We start from the raw sequence: 23493 nt of genomic DNA, 5'->3' as shown, positions 1-23493 counted from the left end.
GAAAATTTGTTTTAATACACCTACTGCCATTATGCTTATTTTTCCTGTGCCATACATGACTATACAATTTCTGAAGGTGTATGCGTGTTTGTGTATGTATCTTGGTATTTTATTACTGGGTTATATAGTATATTTTATTTCCTTATTCCATTTCATGTTTATATCTGTTCCTCCATATTTTTGCCTGCTCTTACTTTTGTATTTGCATTGTTGTTTGGTCTCTGATCATCAGTAAATAAGTCAGGAGTATTATACTGGATTCTGAGTTTGCCAATACAGGAATTCAGTGTATGTTACCTTTTGGTATAAATCTGAATCACAAAATCAGTTTCTAAGTACATATCTGATATCAAGAACAAGATTTTGGCTTGTTCTCAGATAATTTTTCATAAATGGCTATATTCAAATGTGCTATCCTTCCATTAATAAAGGAAAAGACACAGTACCTGGAACAAGATAGACAGTATAGATATGTATCTAAATACATATCCAACCCAATCCAGTCTTAGCAGGTTATGAATGGTCTTCCTCATAAACGGATTTATGATTCTCTGGTATGTTTATTTCGCTTTTTATCGTATCGTATCGTATCGTATCGTAACGTAACATAAATAATCATAGCAGCTCTGTGGGGTAGGATAGACTGAATGAAAGTGACTGGGCGAAAAAGTTTCCATGGCTGAAAACAGATCTGACCCCAGATCTCCCCAGTCATAGTCCAACACTTTAACACCACCACACTGGAACCTTCTTAAAAGTATGGTGCCCAGAACTGAATACAGTACTTGAGGTGTTCTGTGTTATTATCACAAATAGAATGGAACTATTATTGCTTAAGATTTGGAAATTATACTTTTATTTATGCAACCTAGAATTATCAAGCCTCCCCATAGCATTGATTCATTTTCAGGCTACAGGTAGTCCTCGGCTTATGACAACAATTGGGACTGGAATTTCCATCACTAAGTGATGCAGTCGTAAAGCAAGACTGCATCGCTTAGCAATGGCAATCCCTGCAGTCCTGGTTGCTGTCGTTCATTAACTGAATCCCACAGTCACTAGGCAACTTCCTGCTGGCTTCCCACAACCAAAGTCAGCAGGGAAGCTGGCAGGAAGGTAAGTGGCTGCTGCCCGGTGGGGGAGGGACTGACAGTGTGCAGGGAGGGTACACTAGGGTGCACGAAAAACATGGCACAGGTTGGGGATGGTTTGTGGGGGTGCACATGGGTGTGCAAGAGGTGCAACTGTTAGGAAGGGAGCATGGGGTTGCCTGGGTATGTGCAAGAGGCACCGTGTGGGATGGGAAGGGTGCGCGGGGGTGTGCAAGCGGTGCCATGTGGTTCGGGGAGGGCATGTGGAGATGCAGCAGGGGTCAGGAAGCATGCGCAAGGGTGCACAATGGTGCGCAAGAGGTGCTACACAGGTCGGGAGGGTGTGTAGGGGTGCAGGGCAGGGAGAGCACATGAGGGTGCAGCATGGGTTGGGAAGGGTGCACAGGGGTGCATGAGTGGCCGGCACAGAACAAGTGCAGAGGAGCTGGGGAGGGTGCATGGGTAGGGGGGACTTACCCCAGGGATTTGTGACCCTTCCCTGTCAGCTTCCCCATTCAGTTTTGGGGGTAGCTGGCAGGGAAAGTTACAAATGGCGATCACGTGATTGTGGGGTGCTTGGCAACCGGTCCTAAGTGCAAATGGGTTGCCAAGTGCCCAGATCACAAACATGTGACCACGGGGACACTGCAGCAGCTGTAACTTTGGGGAACACTTGTAAGTCCCTTCGTTCAGCACCATCATAACTTCAAATGGTCACTGAACAAATGGTCATAAGTTGAGGACTACCTGTATGATTAATTGCATATGTATTATTGCCAAGCCAACTATTCTCCATCCTAAGCTTACTGCATTTGACTTTTTCTTACATGAATAATATTTATTAAATCTCCTATAGTTTTCAGGCTCTTTTTCTCATTTATGAAGATTATTTCTGAATTTTATATTTCTCTTTGAAGATATAAACTATTCTATCCACTTGGTGTCATCTGCAAATTTGATATTCATTGTTGCCTTAACATATTAAATAATTCCTCTTGGAAGATTTTAAAACTGAAGGTAACATAAAAGAGTTATAGATATTTTTTACCTTCATTCTTTAAATTAAATGAGTGAATTAAGATACTTAATAGCTTCATTCTTAATTAAAAGTTTGAAAATGAAACATATGGAGCATTATACATAGTAACATCAAAAATGAAAACATTTTCCTTTGAAAATCAAGGAATTATTAGCCCTAGGAAGCTGACATCAGTACAAAAGGGGTTACAAACCATGTATCTAAGAAGATTTAGGATGAAATGTACTGTAGATAATTCCAGCACAGAAGAAGCACATTCAATCAAAGAGCAAAAACTGAGTTCTGACTTCCAGAAGCAAATAAATCTAAATGATGTAATACGTTTGTGTGTCTATCAACAAGTTGTTATTAAATACTAATTTCCTTGGTTCTTGACTGATCCAAGAACTGCATTATTTGGCTATGCTCTCTGAATGGTTTTCCCATTAAAACCTGTTGGGTGTGATGGCTTGCAGACACAGCAGATTTCCATCTGTCATCATTGCAAAGCTGCGGCTGTCAATCCCAGTGCTTCCCAAGAAGCCCTGGAGTTACCAATCAGCTTCGCCTACTGCACACATGCCACAGAGCAATACACCATAAAATTACTATCATTATAACTGCACTGGATTTAAACTTATTATCCTGGATTTACACAAAAAGATGCTTACGTGACCAAAATTTATCACTGTCACATGTGGTATACTTAAATCAAGAACCTCTGTAAAGTTTCAGTTGGTTAAGTTACAATATATTGTATTTCTAATATCGAATATATATATATATATATATATATATATATATATATATATATATATATATATATAAAACTGGTGATCTAACTAATAGCTATGGGATGACTTAAGACATTGATTTTAGAAATGAAGTACAAATGGACCATTAACAGCTTTTCAGTGCACAAAATCTGTATTTCATTCATACCATGTCTGAAACACAATACCACTTGCAACTAATAATGAAACTACAAGTTAGGAAATTACATCATGTATTTGGCAAATACTACTGGATATAAATAACCTGGAAGCACAAATTACTCACAGAAAACAGATGCAAAAGGGAAATAATTTGTTTCTGAACAGCTGATATTATATTAAATCTATAGGGCTATTACTCTGAAGACTGAGCCACTGGTAGCTTAAGAACAAATTAATTCAGAAATAGACTTTGACTGCAGTTCTGAACAAGATATGACTGAAAATTATCCCTGTACTCATGAGATGTTAAGTTACTGTAGAGATTAATCTGATACTTTATGCAAGGCTATCGGTGTGCAAGCATAAATAACATGTTCCCATTCCCAACATTACATTCTTTAATATGAGCAAATGAATAGAAAATATGCTTGTTAATCTGTAGCACTTCACTAGCTAATACCGTTTTTTATGGTCCCCAATAAAAAAGTACTTATTTCTCAGTAAGAAAACGAGATGTCACAAGGTCAACCAACCACTTCCTGATTGGAAGGGATTCAGATAATCCACTTCTAAAATCCTTTATAGCTGTTTCCAAATTACCTTTCCCAGAATCTTTCTCCCAAAAGGGAAGAAATTGTTTAGTAGATTGAGAAATGGACTCTTTTAAGGCTGATGTAAGCAAAAACTCCCTCAGAGGCATTTACCCCCAAAATCTAGGTGCACCACTGGCCATCCAAAGAAGTCAGGTTGGTTATAGGTATAATTCACAGGTGATGGAGCTTATGCTACAATCACTTCCTGAACATGGCAAAAGACTGCTGGTGACATCCTCACATCACATATCATCTGCTCTGAACAACCAGGCCTAGTGCATGCTCACCTATGTGAGTCAGAGCTGAAGTCACCTGCAATAAACCCATGTCATCAAAGAGGCCATGAATTCCAACCTTCACCATGACCCAATCTCCAGTTTTCCAATAAATCCCAGTACATCAACATTTGTCTTTGTCTGCTGTTTCTTTTTTTAATATTTAAATTGTAATATTGGGATTTAAAGATTTTTGCTTTTTTGTTGCTATTTTTTAACGTCTTGAGGATTATAAAAGATTTATCTACTTGAATATGCAGAGTTGAATTTTGAGCTATCTGCCTCTGCTTTCCTATGAGAATGGCTTTTGTTTACATCTTTTTTTTCTCCTGATAACATACTGTGGAGAGACATGGAAGAAATGAAAGAGTTCTTTAAAGAACTCTATCTTGATGTCACCCAAGCCCTGGATCGTCTCCTAGAACTTATGGAGTCTAAAGCCTACCAACAACTTGAAAAAGAAGACAAGAGTGAAAACTACTTTGAGAGTAGTGTTCCTTCTTTAAAGAAGAAAATGAGGATTAACGTTTCCAAGTCAAAAAGTGAACGGAGAAAAGATTGGATTGTGGAGAGCTAACTTTGATTCTGAAGAAGGAAGAGTTTCGGGTGCAAAGGGAGAGATTCGACTGGCTATGCTCCTGGAAAACTGAGACCAAGAATCAAGTCTGGCTGTTGAATTTGAGACTTGTAAGGGGAAAGCTCTGCGTGTAATACTGAGATATTAGTCTACTTTGAAGTGGGATAATTGTTTAAATGTGTTTATCAGGATGGTCTCTTAAAGGTTTAGACTGATGTTTTTGCTTTGGGGATAATGATTTTAAAGGCTTTGATGGATCCTTTTGTTTTTTTTCTTGTTGAATAGTATTAACCAAATATAGGCAATCTATTTTCTGTTATCTTAGTAGGCAGAGAGGAGTATAATTTTAGTGAAGTAGGATAACATTTGATTATTTGTTGATTAGGTGAATAATTATGTTAGAAAGGTTTTTTATTTTTTTAAGAGGGAGAGATAGCTTGTTTTAGAGGAGAATGTTACATAGAGATGGGACTGTTGTTATTGTACCAGCCTCCCTGCTGCATAGCAACCTCCCTGCCTGAGGTTCTTGACTCCATGGCCGGGTTGGCAGTAGAGTTCCCCAGGCTAATGGTCTTGGGGGACTTCAACTTGCCATCTCTGGGCACAGGGTCTGAGGTAGCTTGGATATTCATGGCCACCATGACAGCCATGGGCCTATCCCAAGTCATCCAGGGCCCAACACATAATAGTGGTCATTCACCTGACCTGGTTTTTCTGTCAGAACAGTGGCAGCTTGTTCTGGAATTGGGGGAGATCCTGGTTTCTCCCCTGTCAGGGTCAGATCATTTCCTGGTGAGCCTCCAATTCTCTGGCATCACCCCCCTCCACAGGGAGGCTGGGCCTATTAGTTGGGTTTCAGAGGGAGCTTGGGATTGTTCCAAAAAGTCTCCTGCACAATCTGACCGAAGCCTTGGTGGCCGCATGGAACAAGACAGCGGCCATGACTTTGGATTGGATCGCGCCTGAGCGGCGTCTCTGTGCCCATGGCTCCCATAGCTCGCCATGGTGTATGAAAGAGCTAAGGAAGCTTAAGAAGGCTAAGAGATGCCTAGAGCACCGCTGGCGGAAGTTGGGGAGTGAAGATGATCAAACACGAGCTAGAGCCACTATTACAGCCTACCTTGTGGCAGTAAGGGTGGCAAAACTTGGTTATGTCTCTTTTCTTATTGTGTCTGCAGACTGTTACCCAGCAGCCCTATTTCAGGTGACCTGGTCCCTCCTTGGAGGGAATAATACTGGGTTTCACCTACAGGGTCACTGTGAGGACTACGCCGCTCATCTAGTAGATAAAGTCACTCACATTCGCTCTACATTGGACTCTAGCTTTATGGCAGCACCAGTGGAGTCTATGGGGGCTAAGTCTTGCATGGTTATCTGGGGGGAGTTTGATCCTGTTGCACCTGAGGAAGTGGACAGGGCCCTTGCAGCTGCTAGTTCAGCCACCTCTGTATTAGATCTGTGGCCCTCCTGGCTGGTTAAGGCTGCCCGGGAGGGGGCACATGATTGGGTCTGGGTGGTGGTTAATAATTCCTTGAGGGAGGAGGTGGTTCTGTCTGCTCTTTGCAGTGGTGCACCCTCTCCTCAAGGGGCCATCGCTCGTTCCAACCAGTCTGGATAGTTTTCATCCAGTGTCCAACCTCCCCTCTTTAGGGAAGATTGTAGAGACAGCAGTTGTGTGGCAGCTGCAGAAGACCCTGGATGAAGCGGATTATCTGGAGCCTTTTCAGTCAGGGTTCAGGCCAAGTTATGGGACTGAGATGGCATTGATAGCACTCTTAGATGACCTTTGGCAGGAGCGGGATGGGGGCAGTGCAACCATCCTCACTCTTCTTGACCACTTAGCAGCCTTCGATACCATTGATAATGGTTTCCTTCTGGACCAGCTCCTGCTTGAAGAGCAGGTGGCAGCCATGGCTAGGAGGGCCTTTCCACACCTTTGGGTTGTGCACCAGTTGTGCCCATTCCTGGACTGAGAGGCTTTGGCTCACAGTCACTCATGCTCCCATGACCTCACCTCTGGATTACTGCAATGCGCTCTACATGGGGCTGCCCTTAAAGAGCATTCGGAAGCTTCAACTGGTACAGAATGTGGCTGCACAGGTAGTAATGGTGTCAGATATTCAACACATGTAACACCACTACTATGTGAGCTGCATTGGTTGCCAGTGTGCTTCCCAGTGCAATTCAAGGTCCCTTCATAGCTTGGGACCAGGTTACCTAAGTGGCCATCTTCTCCTAGTTGTTTCTACCCGTCCAATTAGTCTGGTAGGTTGGGTATGCTATGGGTCCCATCAGCCAAGGAATGTCAGTTGGCGGGGACTAGAAGGCAAGCCTTCTCTGCAGTAGCGCCCGCCTTCTGGAATATTCTCCCTTCCGAGATCAGGATGTCCCCAACCCTGTTGGCCTTCTGTAAGGCTATGAAAAGCTGGTTATGTGCCCAGGCCTGGGGCCCCAAGTGTGTTAATGGCCCCATTTCTTGGCTATATTAACATCCATGCATTGTTTACTTGGTGACCATATATATTTATTTTGTACTTTTAATTGTTTTAATTATTTTAACTGTTTCATAATTTTTATAATTGTAAGCCACCCAGAGTCACTTGTTGAGATGGGTGGCTATAGAAATTAAATAAAATGCTTTATAGAAATAATGTTTATCTTAGTTTAAATTAGAGTAAGAGATTGATATTATCTATATATTGTAGGAAGTTGGAAGTCACCATGTAATAGTCTTTGTATTTTGGTACTTTTTTAGTATTTTTTTCTTGTAGTATTCTTTGTAAACAGTTTGTAATCATGTTTCAATAAAGATATTAGTCAATCGTTTCTTGTTAAAGTCAAATCCTGTCCCTCTTTAGGTATTAACGTTACATTAGCTTCTTTCCAACTATCAGGAATCCTTTCATTCTGTAGAATACTATTCATCATTTGTTGTAAAGATTGTAAAAGTTCATCTCCAAAACATTTATATTAAGAGGCCAGCAACCCATCTGGACCTAATACCTTTCCTTTTTTAGTCTTTTTGATAGCTTCACACAGCTCCCTTATTGTAATAGGTCCATTCAAAATTTGTCTCTGATAGTCTGTAGTCTTCAGTAAATTAGGTTTGTGCAAGTATTTATCCACTTTTTCTGAGGAAATTTCTTAGCCTTTGCATAAAGTAGTATAATACTGATAAAGTACTTTTTGCATATTTTAATTATTTGTTACCACAGTATTTCCTTCTTGTAACTTTAACATCACTTTTTTCGCAACTTGTATGCCAACAGTCTCCCCAGTTGATTTGCAAATTCAAAATTTCTTTGTTTTGCATAGTTTATCTTTATTTCCATCTCTCTCACTGTTAACATAGATAATTTGTAAAATTATAAAAGCTTAATTTGGAGAGCAATAGTTGTCATCCCTGGAGATTTTTAAAATTCTTCTTCCTTTTTTTAATCTCATCCACAATCATCTGTATTTTCTCTTGCCTTTTCCTTTTAAATTCACTATTGCGTTGTATAAAGTATCCTCTTACAAAACTTTTACTTGCATCCCAAACCATTGTTATCTCTGGTAACCCTTAATGGACTTTTGCTGACCAGGACTGAACAATGAGTCTTTAAGGATTTGTTTATAGATAAGAGATGAGATATGGGAAGAAGAGATCATCATCAGAGAGGCACACTACGAACCCCGTCTGCAAGAGAATTCCACCTGGCGGGGTCCAGGAGGCGGGCCTTCTCTGCAGCAGCTCCCGCCCTTTGGAACATCCTTCCCCCAGAAGTGAGCTTGGCCTCCTCTCTTCTGGACTTCAGGAAATGGCTGAAGACCTGGTTTTGTCATCATGCCTGGAGTGGGGAGACGAAGAGCCACTCTTGGGGTTGGTTGGTTCCCTAGTCCTGCCGGAACTGGTCCTGTTCCCTTTGGGTGGAATTAGATCTGCCATCACTTGGATTTTATTATATTTTATATTTATATTTATTGATATTATTCTGATTTTATTGAATTTTATACTGTTTTATTGTGAACCGCCCAGGGTCCCCCAACTGGGGGAGATGGGCGGTAATAAAAATACGACAAATAAATAAATAAATATGTTGTATTTTAAGAGACGGTGATAAGTTACTAAAATTGTTTAAAGTTGTGATGAAGCGGGAAGTCATTTTTTTATTACTCAAATTTAGTCACTGCCCATCTCGCCCATTTCTTTGTATATTTCTTTTCTTTTTCTTTACTATTCTTAATTTTCCTTACTTTTCTATTTTTCTTCTTTTCTGCATTTTCTATTTGTTATTTTTATTAGATTCTATTAGTTTTTACTTTTTTAGTTGTAATGTTTAATAAAATTATTATTAAAAGAACCAAGAGAATCATTAGGCTAATAAAGTGCTAAGAATATTTTTTTTTTGTATTAGGCATATGTTAGAGAACAGGCAGATGAATTAATTCTCTCTCTATATGCTCTTACATATATATTGTGCCAAACTTATGCATGCACACAGACACATGCTTAACCATTATCCAATACAGACCGTATCTTGGGTGCAGGGCATCAAACTGGAGGATGATGCTCTCTCCCAATACACTGTAACTTTTATCTGGCCCCTTTCCTCCTTTACTTAAGACCTCCTTCCCACTTAATGGATTTAAATTTTTTACACTTAAATTTTACTATTCTATTGCCTGTTTTCTGAACACCATTCATTACCTTCAGAATGAGACTGCCTGGAGGCAATTCACTAAGTCTGTGAAAAGGAACTAGCTTCTGAGGAAAAAATTGAAACACAGGGTCTAAGCAAAAGTAAAAAGTTCAGACTAGCAAAGTATCAGATAAAAAACTGGAAGTTAAGGAAATAAAAAACAGGGACTAGTAAACAGGTAAACAGGCAGCCAATATGGATAAATTTTACTATATGGATATTTGATTATGATTTGGCCTAATTTAATTTGCAGTTCATGAACTAATATGTAAATGGGAACTTTGAAATTTTGCAGTTTCCCAAATTTTATTATTCAGTTTTCCAATTAAAAACAGCTACAATGTAAATTGTATTGCAAAAATTGCAAAAAATTCATTTTTAAAAAGCAAAGACACATATTTAAGTGCTTGCAAAATGTATACATTACAAGAAATTGCATACAAAACTGCATACAATTTTCACATATTTCTATACTATCTTATTGAATAGTAGAAATAGTGTTCAGCCAAAGGGCAATAAAGTAGTACAACAGTAATAATAATGTAAAACATTTATAGATTCTATTTCAAAAAGAATTAAAACTACTAAAATGCATATAAATTCTGCAAATTTAAAAAGAACATTTGGAAAGAGGTATGAACACAGGCCTGAACAAACTAATACTGGAGCAAAAGGAATTTGAACTTCAAAGGGAGCAAAACAGATTTCTCTATCTTTAACAAGTAAGGTTAGATTTTTTTGATGTGGCGAAAGCCGTTATCATATTGCACTACAAACTGAGATCATACTGCAAGTAGCCAAGCCTTATTTTCATTCAGTTTCTACTAAAAAAAAAAAAAGAACTTCTATTAACCATCATAAAGTTCTTCCCTCTTTAAGAAAGTAAGAATGGAATAGATTCCAAAAAAGGTGGAAGGGGGAAACATAGGGAAGACTGAAAACTTCATAAGGGTAGAGTCTTAAAATGTAAATGGTATGAAACACAGTTTCAGAAATAATAAATATGTCCCCTTTATCAGTCTCTTGGCAGTTAATATATAAATTATTTATGGTTGTTATGTTTTACTTTAATTCACCTGAAAATAGTAACAAAAGAAATGTTTGATATGGCAAGTAATAGAGTTTATGAGCAGAATAGTGATTAAAGCAAAGGACTGCCATGAGCATGACAAAGTATTTACATGAAGGCCTTCTGCTAACATCTAATCGTTTCCTCCCATTTTGTTTCTATAGGAGCAGAAGGATCTTTTGCTAAATATGATGTAGTCATAATTTATTTCTTTCTCCTTTTGTTCTTCCTCTCTTAGAAATGATTTTGTGAGTAGCTGCAGCAGCCTTCACCATCCATGGCTCAGAGGAGTTTTAATCCACCAGCTCGCAAAATGAAATGCTAGCTTGCTACACAGTGTTTATTTGGCATCCCAGCGCAAGACGCCCAAAGTAAAACAATCTAGCATAACCGATTTTCAGATTATCAAGAACGGATAACAGAAATGTCACAGACAATATTATTTCACAGAGGGACGTTTATCAAAGCAGTAAGGAATTCACCATCGACTTCTGTGCTGGAGGGACTACAGTCTTATTGCGGCTTAACAGGATTATTATGTACCAGAAATACGCTAGAATCCTAATCTGGACAAAATATATTACGAACTGTGCATCTTTAACTATGCTTTTGCATCTGAATTATAGGGCCCACATTTCCAACAATATGGAACAGCCTTTGTTCTTAGGCTATTACACAGTTGACAGTGGAAGCAAACATGCTAATTAATGGTTATATGAAATATTAAAACAATTGCATGAGGAATGAAAACTTACAATATTGAAGGGCTCAATATGTGCTTTTCTGTGTATTTAAAAAAAAACCCTCCAGAATATGATTAAATCTATTTATAAGCATATTTTAATAACCGAGTAGTAACAGAAGACAGACCAAAGTAAGATGCAATCAAAGCACAAGTACATGCAAAAGAAATGCAACTTCATCTTGTTTATGGAGTTCACTGTGCGTGACTTGGCTTGCGAACACATGTAGAAGGCCAACTTATGTCCTGACGATGTATCATACTCTCAAATAAAGGTGGAGCAACTCCTCAGAGCATATGAAATTACTGACATGAGTTTAGCAGACTCTGCATTCTTTCAGTCAAAGGTTTTCAGTGTCCTATCCTGGAACGCTACTTGGTTCTCAAAACTTTCAGATAAGCCAATGCCTACAAAATTCCTATTTTAACAGCAATTAATATACAGTTTTTATGACAACTGTTATTTATTTTTATCTTTTCTCCAGATTCCCTGTAATATTAAGAGCTATGCTGCCAATGGTGGGTACTGTATACCCAATAATAATTGGATTCACCTTTCCTTAACCATTTGTTGACATCATTAATTCTAATATTGAAAAGAATTTAAAAGAAAACAAATTATACTGTCAAAACTTCAAGATGCCCCAGAGATACGCCAAGCTGGGGGCTGCCAGCCAGGCTGTGGCTGCTCTGACTCATGATCTGCAGCCCATGCCTGCCTTGTTTTCGCTCACTTCCCGAGAGGCACAATCCCCCACCGAACGAGCAGCCGCTTTGCATGACCACAGCCAGCAGCTGGGAGGAGGCAGCGAGCTGTGTCTGGTGTGCAGACTGGGTGTCCAGTGTGCACGTGGGAATGTGTGTCGGGCTAAGACTGCTGAAGTGGGGCAGGCCCAACAGGAGCCTGACAACTAGGGAGGTGGTGGCAGCAGCAATCCCAGTGCCGACAGAGCCCCTGTGCCGAAGAGGAACACAGAACTTCCAGTCCCAGTTAGGGTCATTAAGTGAGGACTACCCACATTTCAGCCTTATATTGTGCCAACACAAAATTCATGCTGTCAAGTACAGATAATCAAAAGTTTTCTGCACAAAAAGTGGGAAGGAAAGTGCCAAAATGCTAGGTAACATTTATGATTTTTGAGGCATTGTTTATAAAAGACACCTGAAACAAAATGATCTGATGGATTCTTTCCCATTCATTTCTCAGTCTCCCTTTTTGGGGGTGGGGGGCAACGGTTAGTAAATTTGCCATTGGAGTCTTAATGTTACAAACTAAATGTTACAAACTATTAACAGAAATAAACACATAAAACAGTTTAAATAAGCAGTGGGCAAATTTGTTTCAGTCATAGACTATATTCTTGCTAAGGTGTTCTCTCAAGAGACATATGCCAGCAGTTGTTGGAACCAAATAAACCAAATCTCTTCACATCCCTTTCTCATCATAACCTAATGATATTTCAAATCATTATTCACATTCTCTTTCAGCCACATACACACTGCACAGATTAATTCATATCCATATCACACATATGATGCTTTCTTGCATCCCTATACTGTATCATATCCATCTCACACATTCAGTGCTCCCTCTGCCCCCACTACAAAACGTAAGTTGCCCAGAGTTGCTGGGAGGTCAGCAGCCTTAGAAATTAAAATAATAAATTAATACACAATATCCCTGTACCTTTTCAAAGCCACCTATTTAAACACCTTATCCACTTTTCCAAAACTGCCTCCAGCTTCTGCGAGTGCTATGCTATGCTTTGATCACCATAAATCTTTATAGTTAACACACTGATTATGGCACCACTCATATTTCCTGACAGAAAAAATTATTATACTTCACAGTACTGCAAAATAGTTATCTTTCTGTCTCTAAGGAATCTTTATAGGCTGAACCAGGAATATGCAAAACATGTGCAAAACATTCAGTGCATAAAAATCACTCCATGTGCAAAACAGATGGTTTCAGGTGTCCATGCCCAAGCTGTGGATATTTTAGTCTGTAAAGAGATGGTACTGGTTTGTTCCAGATACAAGCCTAAGTGTACTGTTTTTAGGCAGAAGTAAGAGCTCGTGAAAGCAAGTGAAAGCTAAGGACATCAGGGAGACAAAGGAGAGAGGGAAGGAAGGGAAGGTGCCCCAAAGAACAGGGCGGGCAAGCCTGTGGGATATGCCACACCAGGCATATGTTCCTTATGGCTGAGGCCATCCCTGTGAGCAGCAGACACACAGGCTAGTATATCAGCGGTGGAACTGAAAGGAGAGAGAAAAGGGAAGGTATTATTGTGGGGGATTACACTGGGACATTTTCAGTGGCAGTAGCTACAGGGAGGGAGAGAAGGCATTAGGAAGGTTGAGGGTAGTGGGCTTGTGGGAAATGCTGCATTTGGGTAGAGGGAGGGAGGGAGGGAACACTGGAGCCAGGTGGGCCAAGAGAATTTGCCATGCTGATACCTGAGTAGCAGTGGCAGCTGAGAGAAAAGAGGAAATAGTAGGAAGATTTTGGGGGGCGGGGGGAACAAATTCTCTAGCTCTCTGGATCCCTCTAGGTTTTGTTTCATCTGAAACCTGAAATAGCCAAAACATTATGTGGTTTTTTTTTGGTGTTTGAAAGAAAATGTATTTTCCATTTCATCTATACCCATACTCTAAATTTGGAAGCTTCAGTTACTGTGACTTGTCAGAAAATTATTTTCTGTTCATGTTTTGTAATTAATGGTATCTACTTAAAGGGAATACTTTAAAGGAAAACAGCATAACAAAATATTTATTTACCCAATATAGGTAGTCCTCAACTTATGACTATTCATTTGGCAACCGTTAAAAGTTACAACGGTGCTGGAAAAAGTGACTTGCAACTGGTCCTCACACTTATTATCATTGCCGTGTCCCCATGGTCACATGATCAAACTTCAGGTGCTTGGCAATCGGCATGTATTTACGATGGATGCAGCATCCCAAGGTCACGTGATCTCCATTTGCGACCTTCCCAGCCAGCTTCCAACAAGCATAGTCAATGGGGGAAGCCAGATTCACTTAACAACCATGTGATTCACTTAACAACCACAGTGATTCACTTAACGGTCATGTCAAAAAATGTCATAAAATTGGGCATGATTCATTTAACAACCACCTCACTTAGCAACAGAAGTTCCTGTCCCAATTATGGTTGTAAGTCGAGGACTACCTGTACCTTATTATAGCTAGGCCCTGACCAAAGTAATTTTAGAACAATTAATTTTTAAATGAAAATATCAGCTATCACTGAAGTACCAACTAGAGTGCAGCTTTGGCAAGCTCTGCAGGAAGATGTTTTGGGGAAAGAGAATCAGATAAGTGAAATGATAAACTCATTAAGGAATCTCATACAAATGTTCACTCAGTACCATCTATAATCATGAGTAAGTTTGGATATACATGATTAAGAGCTGTATAATTCACCAATTCTTTATACGAAATTAGTAGCACATGTGCAATCTTATTTATATTACATTGTATTCAATTGTATTTATATTATTGTATTGTATTGTATTGTATTGTTATATTAACCTGTATTTCCTTTAATTTAAATTATAAACAGTAGTGTTAAAAACAGCTCACAGACTGTTTTTAACACTACTATACCAATAAATTAATTGGAAGTTATAATTATTGTATGATATTAATAAATAATTCAACCTCTTATTTGTTTAGAATCATCCAGTTTCAAAACTATTCTACATAAGAACATTTTGTTCAGTCATATAAATATGTCTGATATGCAACTGAAATGTGAAGCTTTAAGTATTGCACTGGGATTGAATAAACCTTCAATCAACATAAATTGACATTCTCTGTAAGTGGCAAGAAGTCAGAGACTTATAACTTAATGGCAGCCGCCATGTAGGATATTTCCCAGTTCACTGATATCTACTGTTCCATCTAATTTATGTTAGGGAAATAATCTGATATACAGTATATATTTATTAAGATGGGCATATCAGTCTGTAAATAAGTATACTGTATAATTTAAAAATCTGCAGCATTACAGACAGCTGCAGATGGAATTGAGTAGTTTATGTGGTCAGATGCTTTTTGATCCAGCAAATGATATCCATGAAAAAGTCCACCTACATAAACAGAGATCTTATTTAGATTGAAGCAAAATGTTTTCTACAGTTTGCCCTCTATTACATACATATTTATCAAGTTAACTGAAGTGTGTTCAAATGTTAATTCTCAAAGAAAATGTTTTTATTCAAGACAAGTCAACTGAAACTTTAACAGTGATTTTGATAGTTAGGGGGTAGAGAATAAAAAAAAAACGCATTCTTAAAAACTGTTGTCACTGATCATTTTAAAAATGCTAGTAATTCTTTTATTTTCCAGTTTACAATATCACAATATCAAGAGACCACTGCAGGTTAAATCTACTGCAGAAAACAACAGTGTTTATCATTATTGCCTGGACAAATTAATATGAAGATGTTTAAACATATGCATTTTTGAGTACCTACATTTATGAATATGTGCTACTCTTTGGCATTTGTGATATAAAGTGATATAAAGAACAGCTGGATTATCTATGATTTTGAATACTTAAAACAGCTTGAATTCCAATGCAATCAGTACAGTAAATCAGGTTTATACTCTTTTAAAAATATGTATTTTCAGAAAATTATTTATACCAGTTAATTAGTGCACCTCCTTTTTGTAGGTATATTCAACACATTCATTTTACATGACATAAGCACAAAATTATTTTCACTGGAACATTAATTTAGCATGAAGCCTGTCATCTTAAATTCAGCTACAGAACATTTATACCATGCCCGATAATTGCATCAGACCTTAGCAGTCTTACCGGAAATTAGGTCGTCTTGAAATCAAAACTTTATTGAAAGTAAAGATATCCTTAATTGGGCTATAACACTAAAATATAAAATTTCACAGAAGAGGAGGTTTCCAACTGTAAGGAACTTTTTAACATTGCTAAAGAGCAAAAAGCCATTGAGTTCAAGTCTTCAGTACAAGGAATCAAATCAAACTAAAATCAAGATTCTAACTATTCCTGAAGCCTTTTACAATTAGATTTAAGTAAGTTAGATTCTGATTTATATTTATTATGTTTATTAAATTTGCAATTTATAATTTCTCAGATAAGCGACTACCTCCTGAAGGCACAAGGAAAGCAATAAAGCCCTTTTTTATCTTTTTATTTTTTTTCCAAGATGATTAAAGTACTGTTGTATTCAAAAGTTAATCATCTTTATTAAAAAAAGAGGACAAGGTATATATATTGCACTGTTTATCTTTCCATCTACAGTTCAAGTAATTTAATTATTCTGCTATAGCTTTCCAATTCCAGTAGTATTAGATTTTCTTCCTTTAGCGTAATTACTATTTCAATGCATTTTATAGGTGCAATCCTTCTAAATTTAAATTATTTCTCATTAATGCTTAAAAGTTATAGGTAACATTTTAAAATAATCTTTACAAAATGTATATATATATTTTAAATGCTAACTAAATAAGATCTGCTTATTTAGTTAGCATTTAAAAATACACACACACACACACACACATATATATATATATATATAAACATATATACAACTTTCCAATTTAATAATTCATTAGTACTTAACCATACAAAAGCTAATTATCCATTTAATTCTGCAATTATTGAGCATCAAGAATGTCTAGTTTCTGGAATTTATTTTTGTATATCAATGTTACTTAATGAATTATGTTCCTTCTGAGAGATATGATTTAATTTGGCTGACTTTTTTGTAAGCAACATACATATACTCCATTAGACACAGGACTGTACAAAGGCTTTTTTGTTATTGTTTGATTTATAAACTTACTGAACTCTTACCAGCACTTTTTGGTGAATAAAAAACAGATATGTATAAACACATTTTGTTCTATCAACAGTTACTAATTCTACAAGTGTCTATTCAAAACTCACCAAGTTTAATTAAGTTTATCCCCAGTAAAACATTTAAGATTGTAGACCAAAAAGATTATACTGACTCTAGTGCATTTCTGTAGTAACCATTTCTCTTCCAAAGGAACTACCAAGATAAAAAAGGAAAGATGTTTTAAGATAATAAGCTGCCAGTTTCTACAAACAACATTTTCATAGACCAGAGATATATAATTAGCAGCTTTGCCTTTTAAAAGCTGTTTAAGAATAAACTAAAATATACCTTTATGTAACCTTTAATTATATTTTCATACACTCTCCCAGTCACTCCTCTAATAAGGGTTACTTTGGACCTGATAGCAGCTATAGCTAAGTAAAATTTAAAATAGAAATCCAAAACCTACAACACTATCTAGGTGTCTAAATACCATAACTATCTACTCACCCCCTGTGACCTGCCATGATAACGATATGCTGTCAACAAAGAAAAAGTGCTAATGTTCTCTGTTGCCGCTACTTGACCTGAGAAAAGCCAGAGCTTGTTAATGGTTTCAGTGTCAAAAATAGATACTCCACTCGGAAAGCAGCTGCATACATTTCCCTAGTTATTTATCTTAGCTATAGTCAGTGCTCTGGAATCTTTTAAGGACTTGACATAAAGGAATCTGGTAATGCTGTTCTCTCTCTAAAAGATAACGGTTTCTCCTGAAAGCCCTTGAAGAAAACAGTAATACTGATACTAAAATAATTTTTCAACATGAATTGCTAGGATAACAAAAACACTAAAAAAACTGACCAAAACCAAGCTAATGTTCTTCTGCGACATGAATCTGTAAGTTCAAAATTAAGGATTCCATGCTGGTAAGGAGCACTCTACCTGGAAGCTTCAGCAACCTTGGTGTGCTTGCTACAGCAATAAACACTCTGCTAGTGTAGCGTGCTCTGTTTCTGAGGCTAATCTCCATTTGCATGATCGCCCAGTCACTTGCTAAGATGGGTAGCCGTACAAACTGAATAAATAGATAGGTAGATAAATAAAAATAACCTGATATTTTTACTCTACAAATACAAAAGCTTTTGTTATGGTAAGTTATCAACTTATACATTTGCTGAAGTGGCAATACTGAACATGCAGTTGCACTGCATGGCTGTGTTTTTTTCTATCACCAGATAAACTGATAATGCATTGCATTGCACTTATGGTGTACTGCATAAAAAGTTACGTGCACAGATTTGCAATTAGCAGAATTCTGATTTTCCCTTTCATTTTCATCTAAACAAGAAGCAATTAAGAATGTTAAAGACATTAGGAAAAATGTATTTCAAAATTGCTTTTTCTTTCACACAATATGCAGATGCTTATGTATACCCAGCCTGTATACTTTGAAAAAGTATCATTAGATTGCTCAACATTAAAATTAGATCACACATAGAAAATCATTAGACATGTTATAAACTGAAGCAGATTTTAAATACATAAAATGCAATTTTACCAAAAATTATACTTTATATTTTACTATTTTAAATTAAACGAAGGCATCTATATGGTTAATGTATTTTAGCAAATCCAACAGACTGATTATGGATGTGCTAATACATGAACATAATGTAACAAAAATATCATTGTAAAGAATTGTTTGCAGAGAATGGTGTAGAAATAAATAAATAACAATTATAATAAATAGTTTTATGAGTGTGATTGAATGTAAACTTACAACCTTTACCATTTTCAAAGTCTTATCCTAAGTAGAAACAAAATAACATTCAGTTATAATCTGAATGCAAAAGTTTTTGTCTGTATTTATATTTATGTCGTGTTATTGTAACTATTTTATTTTTAAAAAAAATATGCTACATTTCAAAACAAATATTTTTCTGGGGAAGTTTGCAGTTTAAAACTACAATCCAAAGAAACATATTTAAAAAACAGCATTTTTTCTGTTTGTAAAATAACGTTTAATAATACTAATAGCCAGTAGGCAGCAAAAATCTGCCAAAATCTACCAGTCCTAATTTGCTCTTTGTACTACACCATTCAGATCACTACCATTGCTGATGAGTTAAGATGCTTTGTAGTAGATCAAAACAGCCATCTTTTTCCCAGAAGCCCTCTCATAATGATGCTGCTTCACATCTTCACTTTCCAAGGACATTATAAGGGAGAAATAACATCCACTAGGCGGCACCCACCTGCCACTATTGGCATCAATCACAGAAACCCGTTTACAAGAAAAGGTTCGAAAAATACTGTAGATTAAGCATTCAATGGGGTAAGGGTGAGGAACTTTCTGATAACTGATTTTCAACTGCCATTCAAATACTGATGGCACTCCAAAGCAGCTTCTGCCAGCTTTATATAGTACTAAGACATGGTTCTTACTCTTTTTTGCTTTTTTCCTGGAAGGAAAACGTACATTTATTTTCTGTGACAGACTGTATATATATTTATTATGTTTCTTTTTTAAAAAAAACTTTTTTATATTGTTGCATTGTATTGTTATAAAACACAAGGAGTACATTACATTATTTGGGTACAGTGGTTTTTATACAGTGTTGACTGGAGATTAACACTCTGATGTTTAGATAACTTAAATCTTTAAAGATAAAGAAAAAAGAAAACTTTATGTCAATATTGACTATGATTTCTAAAATGTTAATGTTGATAAGCATAAGATTGCTTAAATTTTACATCTAAAGCTGGATGTGGCATTGATGAACAACTGCAAGATACATTAAATTATTTATTATATAATTAGGATTTCTGTCTTAAATTTAATACGTAATACTATGATCTCTACTGTACTGTTACTTATAGTTTATTTTTCTTATTTTTCTTTTTTTAATATGCACAAACAACAACAATAAAAGAAAAAAAGTTTTAAAAGTTATTTGGTTTCTAATTTCCTCCTTTTCTAGCCTCTACCAATTTGCGATGTTTATAAGCATTTAAGCACCATACCGTGTTTATATTTGCCGTGCATTGTATATTTGGGAACCATTCTTGCTTGAATTTGATTAACTTTCTGTTGTGGATTGATTGATTGATTATGTGCCTTCAAGTCAGTGTCAACTCTTAGCAACCACATAGATTTATTCCATAGCAATCTGTCCCTAACCTGGTCTTTTGGGTCTTCTAATGGTCTACCCATTCAGTATAACTGAATCTATCCACCTTGCTGCTGGTCTTCCTTTTCTCTTCCTTTCCATCTTTCCCAGTATTAGAACATTCTCTAGAGAGCTAGGTCTCTGCATAATGTGTTCGAAGTAGGATAATTTGAGCCTGGTCATTTGTGCTTCGAATGAGAACTCTGGGTTGATTTGTTTGATGATCCATTGATCTGTTTTCTTGGCTGTCCACAGTATTCTCAGGAGTCTTCTCCAATACCAAAGTTCAAAAGTGTCAATACTCTTCCTATTCTGCTTCTTCAAAGTCCAACTTTTGGGTATTCCTTGGCTTTCTCAATTATCCAGTGTGCATTAGCAAAGTCTCATGTTTGTCAGCCTTTTCTAAAGCCGGCTTGAACATCTGGCATCTCATTTTCCATGTAGGGCTCTAATTTGCCTTGGATTATCCTAAACTAGTGTGTGAAATTAAGGATATTGTATGATAGTCTGCACACTCTGTTAAGTCTCTTTTTCTTGGTATTGGAATGTAGATTGACCTCTTCCATTCTATTGGCCACTGTGTCATTCCCCAGATTTGCTGGCATAGCTTAGTTAGAACCTTTACTGATTCTTCTTTCATTGCTTACTATATTTCATCAATTCCTGTAGCCTTCCAACTTGGTAATGACCAGAATACTGATCTACCTTCATCTTCTAGTACTAGAGGTTCTTTTAAGTAGGGAATATCTTCTAAGGTGTCTAGGATGTTGACACCTCTACTGTACAGTATTTCAGTATATTCCTTCCATCTTTGTTTGATCTCTTTTGAAATGGTTACTATCTGTCCACAGGAGTCCTTTAGCATACCAAATCCAGGTTGGAACTTCCTTCTGAGTTCAGAGATCTTTTGAAATACTTTCCTCATTTTTCCATGTCTGTTTCCATCTTCAGGGTCTTTACAGATATTGTTGTAATACTGCTTCTTGTCTCTTCTCTTCTAACAGCTCTCTGAAACTCCTTGTTAAATTCCTTCCTGAGATTTTTGTTTTTCTGGGCTTTAGCTTCTCTTCTCTTCTTCACAATTTCCATGGTCTTTTCTGACATCCAGTTTGCTGTCTTCTGTTTCTTCATCTTTCCCCATTCATCCTCAACAACTTCTTTAAGATCTTTCCACAGTCCCTCTGGTTCTCTATCAATGAGGTTCAGGATTTCAAAGCAATTCCTGATGTTCTCTTTGAAAATGGTACATGCTCAAGATGATATCGTGAAATTGGTTTGCTTTCTTCTTCTTCTTTGGCTTAACTTGGAACTTGCATATGAGCAGTTCATTATGTGTTCCACAATTAGCACCTGGCCATGTCTTTGATGCTCAAATTGAGCTCCTCCAGCTCCTTCTAGCAATTATTTATTTATTTATCTATTTATTTACTATCCCGTCTTTATTATTTTTATAAATAACTCAAGGCGGGGAACATACCTATTACTCCTTCCTCCTATTTTCCCCACTGTAAGAACTGACACCATTAGTCACAATAATGACCCAACTCATGCACAATTGGAATATGTAGAATTCAGGTTTATTGAAGACAAGTGTACAGAGCAGGAAAAAAGCTCTGATTAAAAGATTCCCACCTAAACTAGCTCATTAAAACTTTCCAGCAACCCCCTCCCCCCTATCTCTTTTTCAGCCATCCTCTAACGATCAGCCATACCAGCCACTGATGTCTCTGGCAGTACGACGTTGACTCCCCCCAACCAGCCCAAACAACAAGAATTCACACTCCTTGCAATTCCCCCCTCCCATCTTGTTCTTGACACACATTGACTCATCATGGCAGATGAACATGATCAGACAATTCAGCAATCATTTGATTGTGGAGTCTGACACCCACAACAGCAACCCTGTGAGGTGAGTTGGCTGAGAGAGTATGACTGGCCCAAGGTCACCCAGCCGGCTTTCATGCCTAAGGCAGGACTAGAACTCACAGTCTCCTGGTTTCTAGCCCATTGCCTTAACCATTAGACCAAACTTGCTCTTTTTTCTATTATTAATAATAATAATCAATTTGATTTTTATGTGTTCCATCTGGTAACATCCATGTATAGAGGTGTTGTTTTGGTTGCTTGAAGACAGGGTTAGTGATGGAGAAATAATTACAGTGGTAGAAATTGCTAAGTCAATCTCCTGCTTCATTTTGGTTTCCTAAGCCATACAATCCAACTACATTTTCCTCTTCAATGTTTCAAAATTTGGCATTCCAGTCTCCAATCACAAGTAACACATCTTGTTTGCATGTTCTGTTGATTTCAGCTTGAATTTGAACATAAAACTTAACAACCCCCTCCTCTTCTGGATCAGTGGTTAGAGCATAAACTTGAATGATTGTCATATTAAAGGGCTGTCCACAAAATCCAATTGATATTATTCAGTCATTGGTTGCATTGTAGCCAAGAACGGTTCTTTCTATACCCTTCTTAACTATAAAAGCAACACTATTCCTTATTTGTTTTTCATGTCCTGAGTAATAAATTGTGTGATCTTCTGACTGAAAGTGTCCAATCCCAGTCTATTTCCATGTTCCATATATGACAGCAACCAAGTCCACATCTGTGGCTTCATTTAGATGTTAAATAATCAGAAGACTTCTAATATAACTTTCTTGTAGCTTTAGAAACATAAAAAATACCATAAAGCAATGCTTCCCATTCTCGGCTTATCCAAGATACCAATAGGATCAAAAGCTGTCAAAAGATGAAGGTCAACAATGTTAAAAGTTCCCAAGAGATTCTGGATCACCCAGTACAAATCATCCATCAGAGAGACTAAAGCTGTATCATATTTGGGTCTAAATCTAGCCTGGAAAGGATCAAGAAAAGCCATTTCATCTAAGAGGTCCTTAAACAGTAGTGCCACCATCTTCTCCACCAGCCTGGTGAAATGTGGATTTTGGGATACCTGCCCATAGTTGTTCAGTCAGCCAGGTGCAGTGATTAATTTTTTAGCAAGAGTTTACTCTCAGGTGGCAGAGAATTATATTTGCAAAAAAGAATTAATGATGTGAGAGATTGCTGACAAGATAAATCATCATTCATCCTAACCCTTGTAAGCCAAGCTGAGAACATGTAAGTGGCGATGCAAAAGTCTAAGGGCAGAAGCTCACGCCAGAAAGAACAGTTATGTAAATGTGGAACAACTGTTAAGGCCAGGAAAAGAATAGCAAAAAGTCTACTGAAAATGCAGGAGGAAAAGCCTGCATTTATATATACCTATACATGCATGCACAAATAGGGCCTGATTCCTGTGTTCTGAAGTAAGTGTATCTGTTGCGTAAATATGCCTGTTTTCTTATGCAGAATAAAGCAACATATCTAGCCATGTCAAGTCTGTAAAGCTTCTGCTGTTAACAGAATTTGGGAGTTTCTGGGAATTCAGTATTAACTGCTTTTTGTCAATATGAAGTCTGACAAGAAGACCAAGAGGGGCAATTT

The 23493-nt window shown here is 37.1% G+C and overlaps 1 protein-coding gene across 1 annotated transcript in view; it reads right to left on the bottom strand.

The window, feature by feature from the left end:
- RBM20 (RNA binding motif protein 20) overlaps nt 1-22921 on the bottom strand; it is an 85134-nt gene extending 62213 nt beyond the window's left edge. The window contains exon 1 of the mRNA XM_063307804.1: nt 22692-22921. Coding sequence (XP_063163874.1) covers nt 22692-22921 — 230 coding nt within the window. The remainder of the gene's footprint in view (nt 1-22691) is intronic.
- Nucleotides 22922-23493: the final 572 nt, after the last annotated feature.

This window comes from Candoia aspera, chromosome 6 (genome assembly GCF_035149785.1).
Source record: "Candoia aspera isolate rCanAsp1 chromosome 6, rCanAsp1.hap2, whole genome shotgun sequence".
Lineage (NCBI taxonomy): Eukaryota > Metazoa > Chordata > Lepidosauria > Squamata > Boidae > Candoia > Candoia aspera.
Note: the sequence above shows the minus strand (reverse complement) of the source record. Positions and strands in the feature narration are given on the sequence as shown.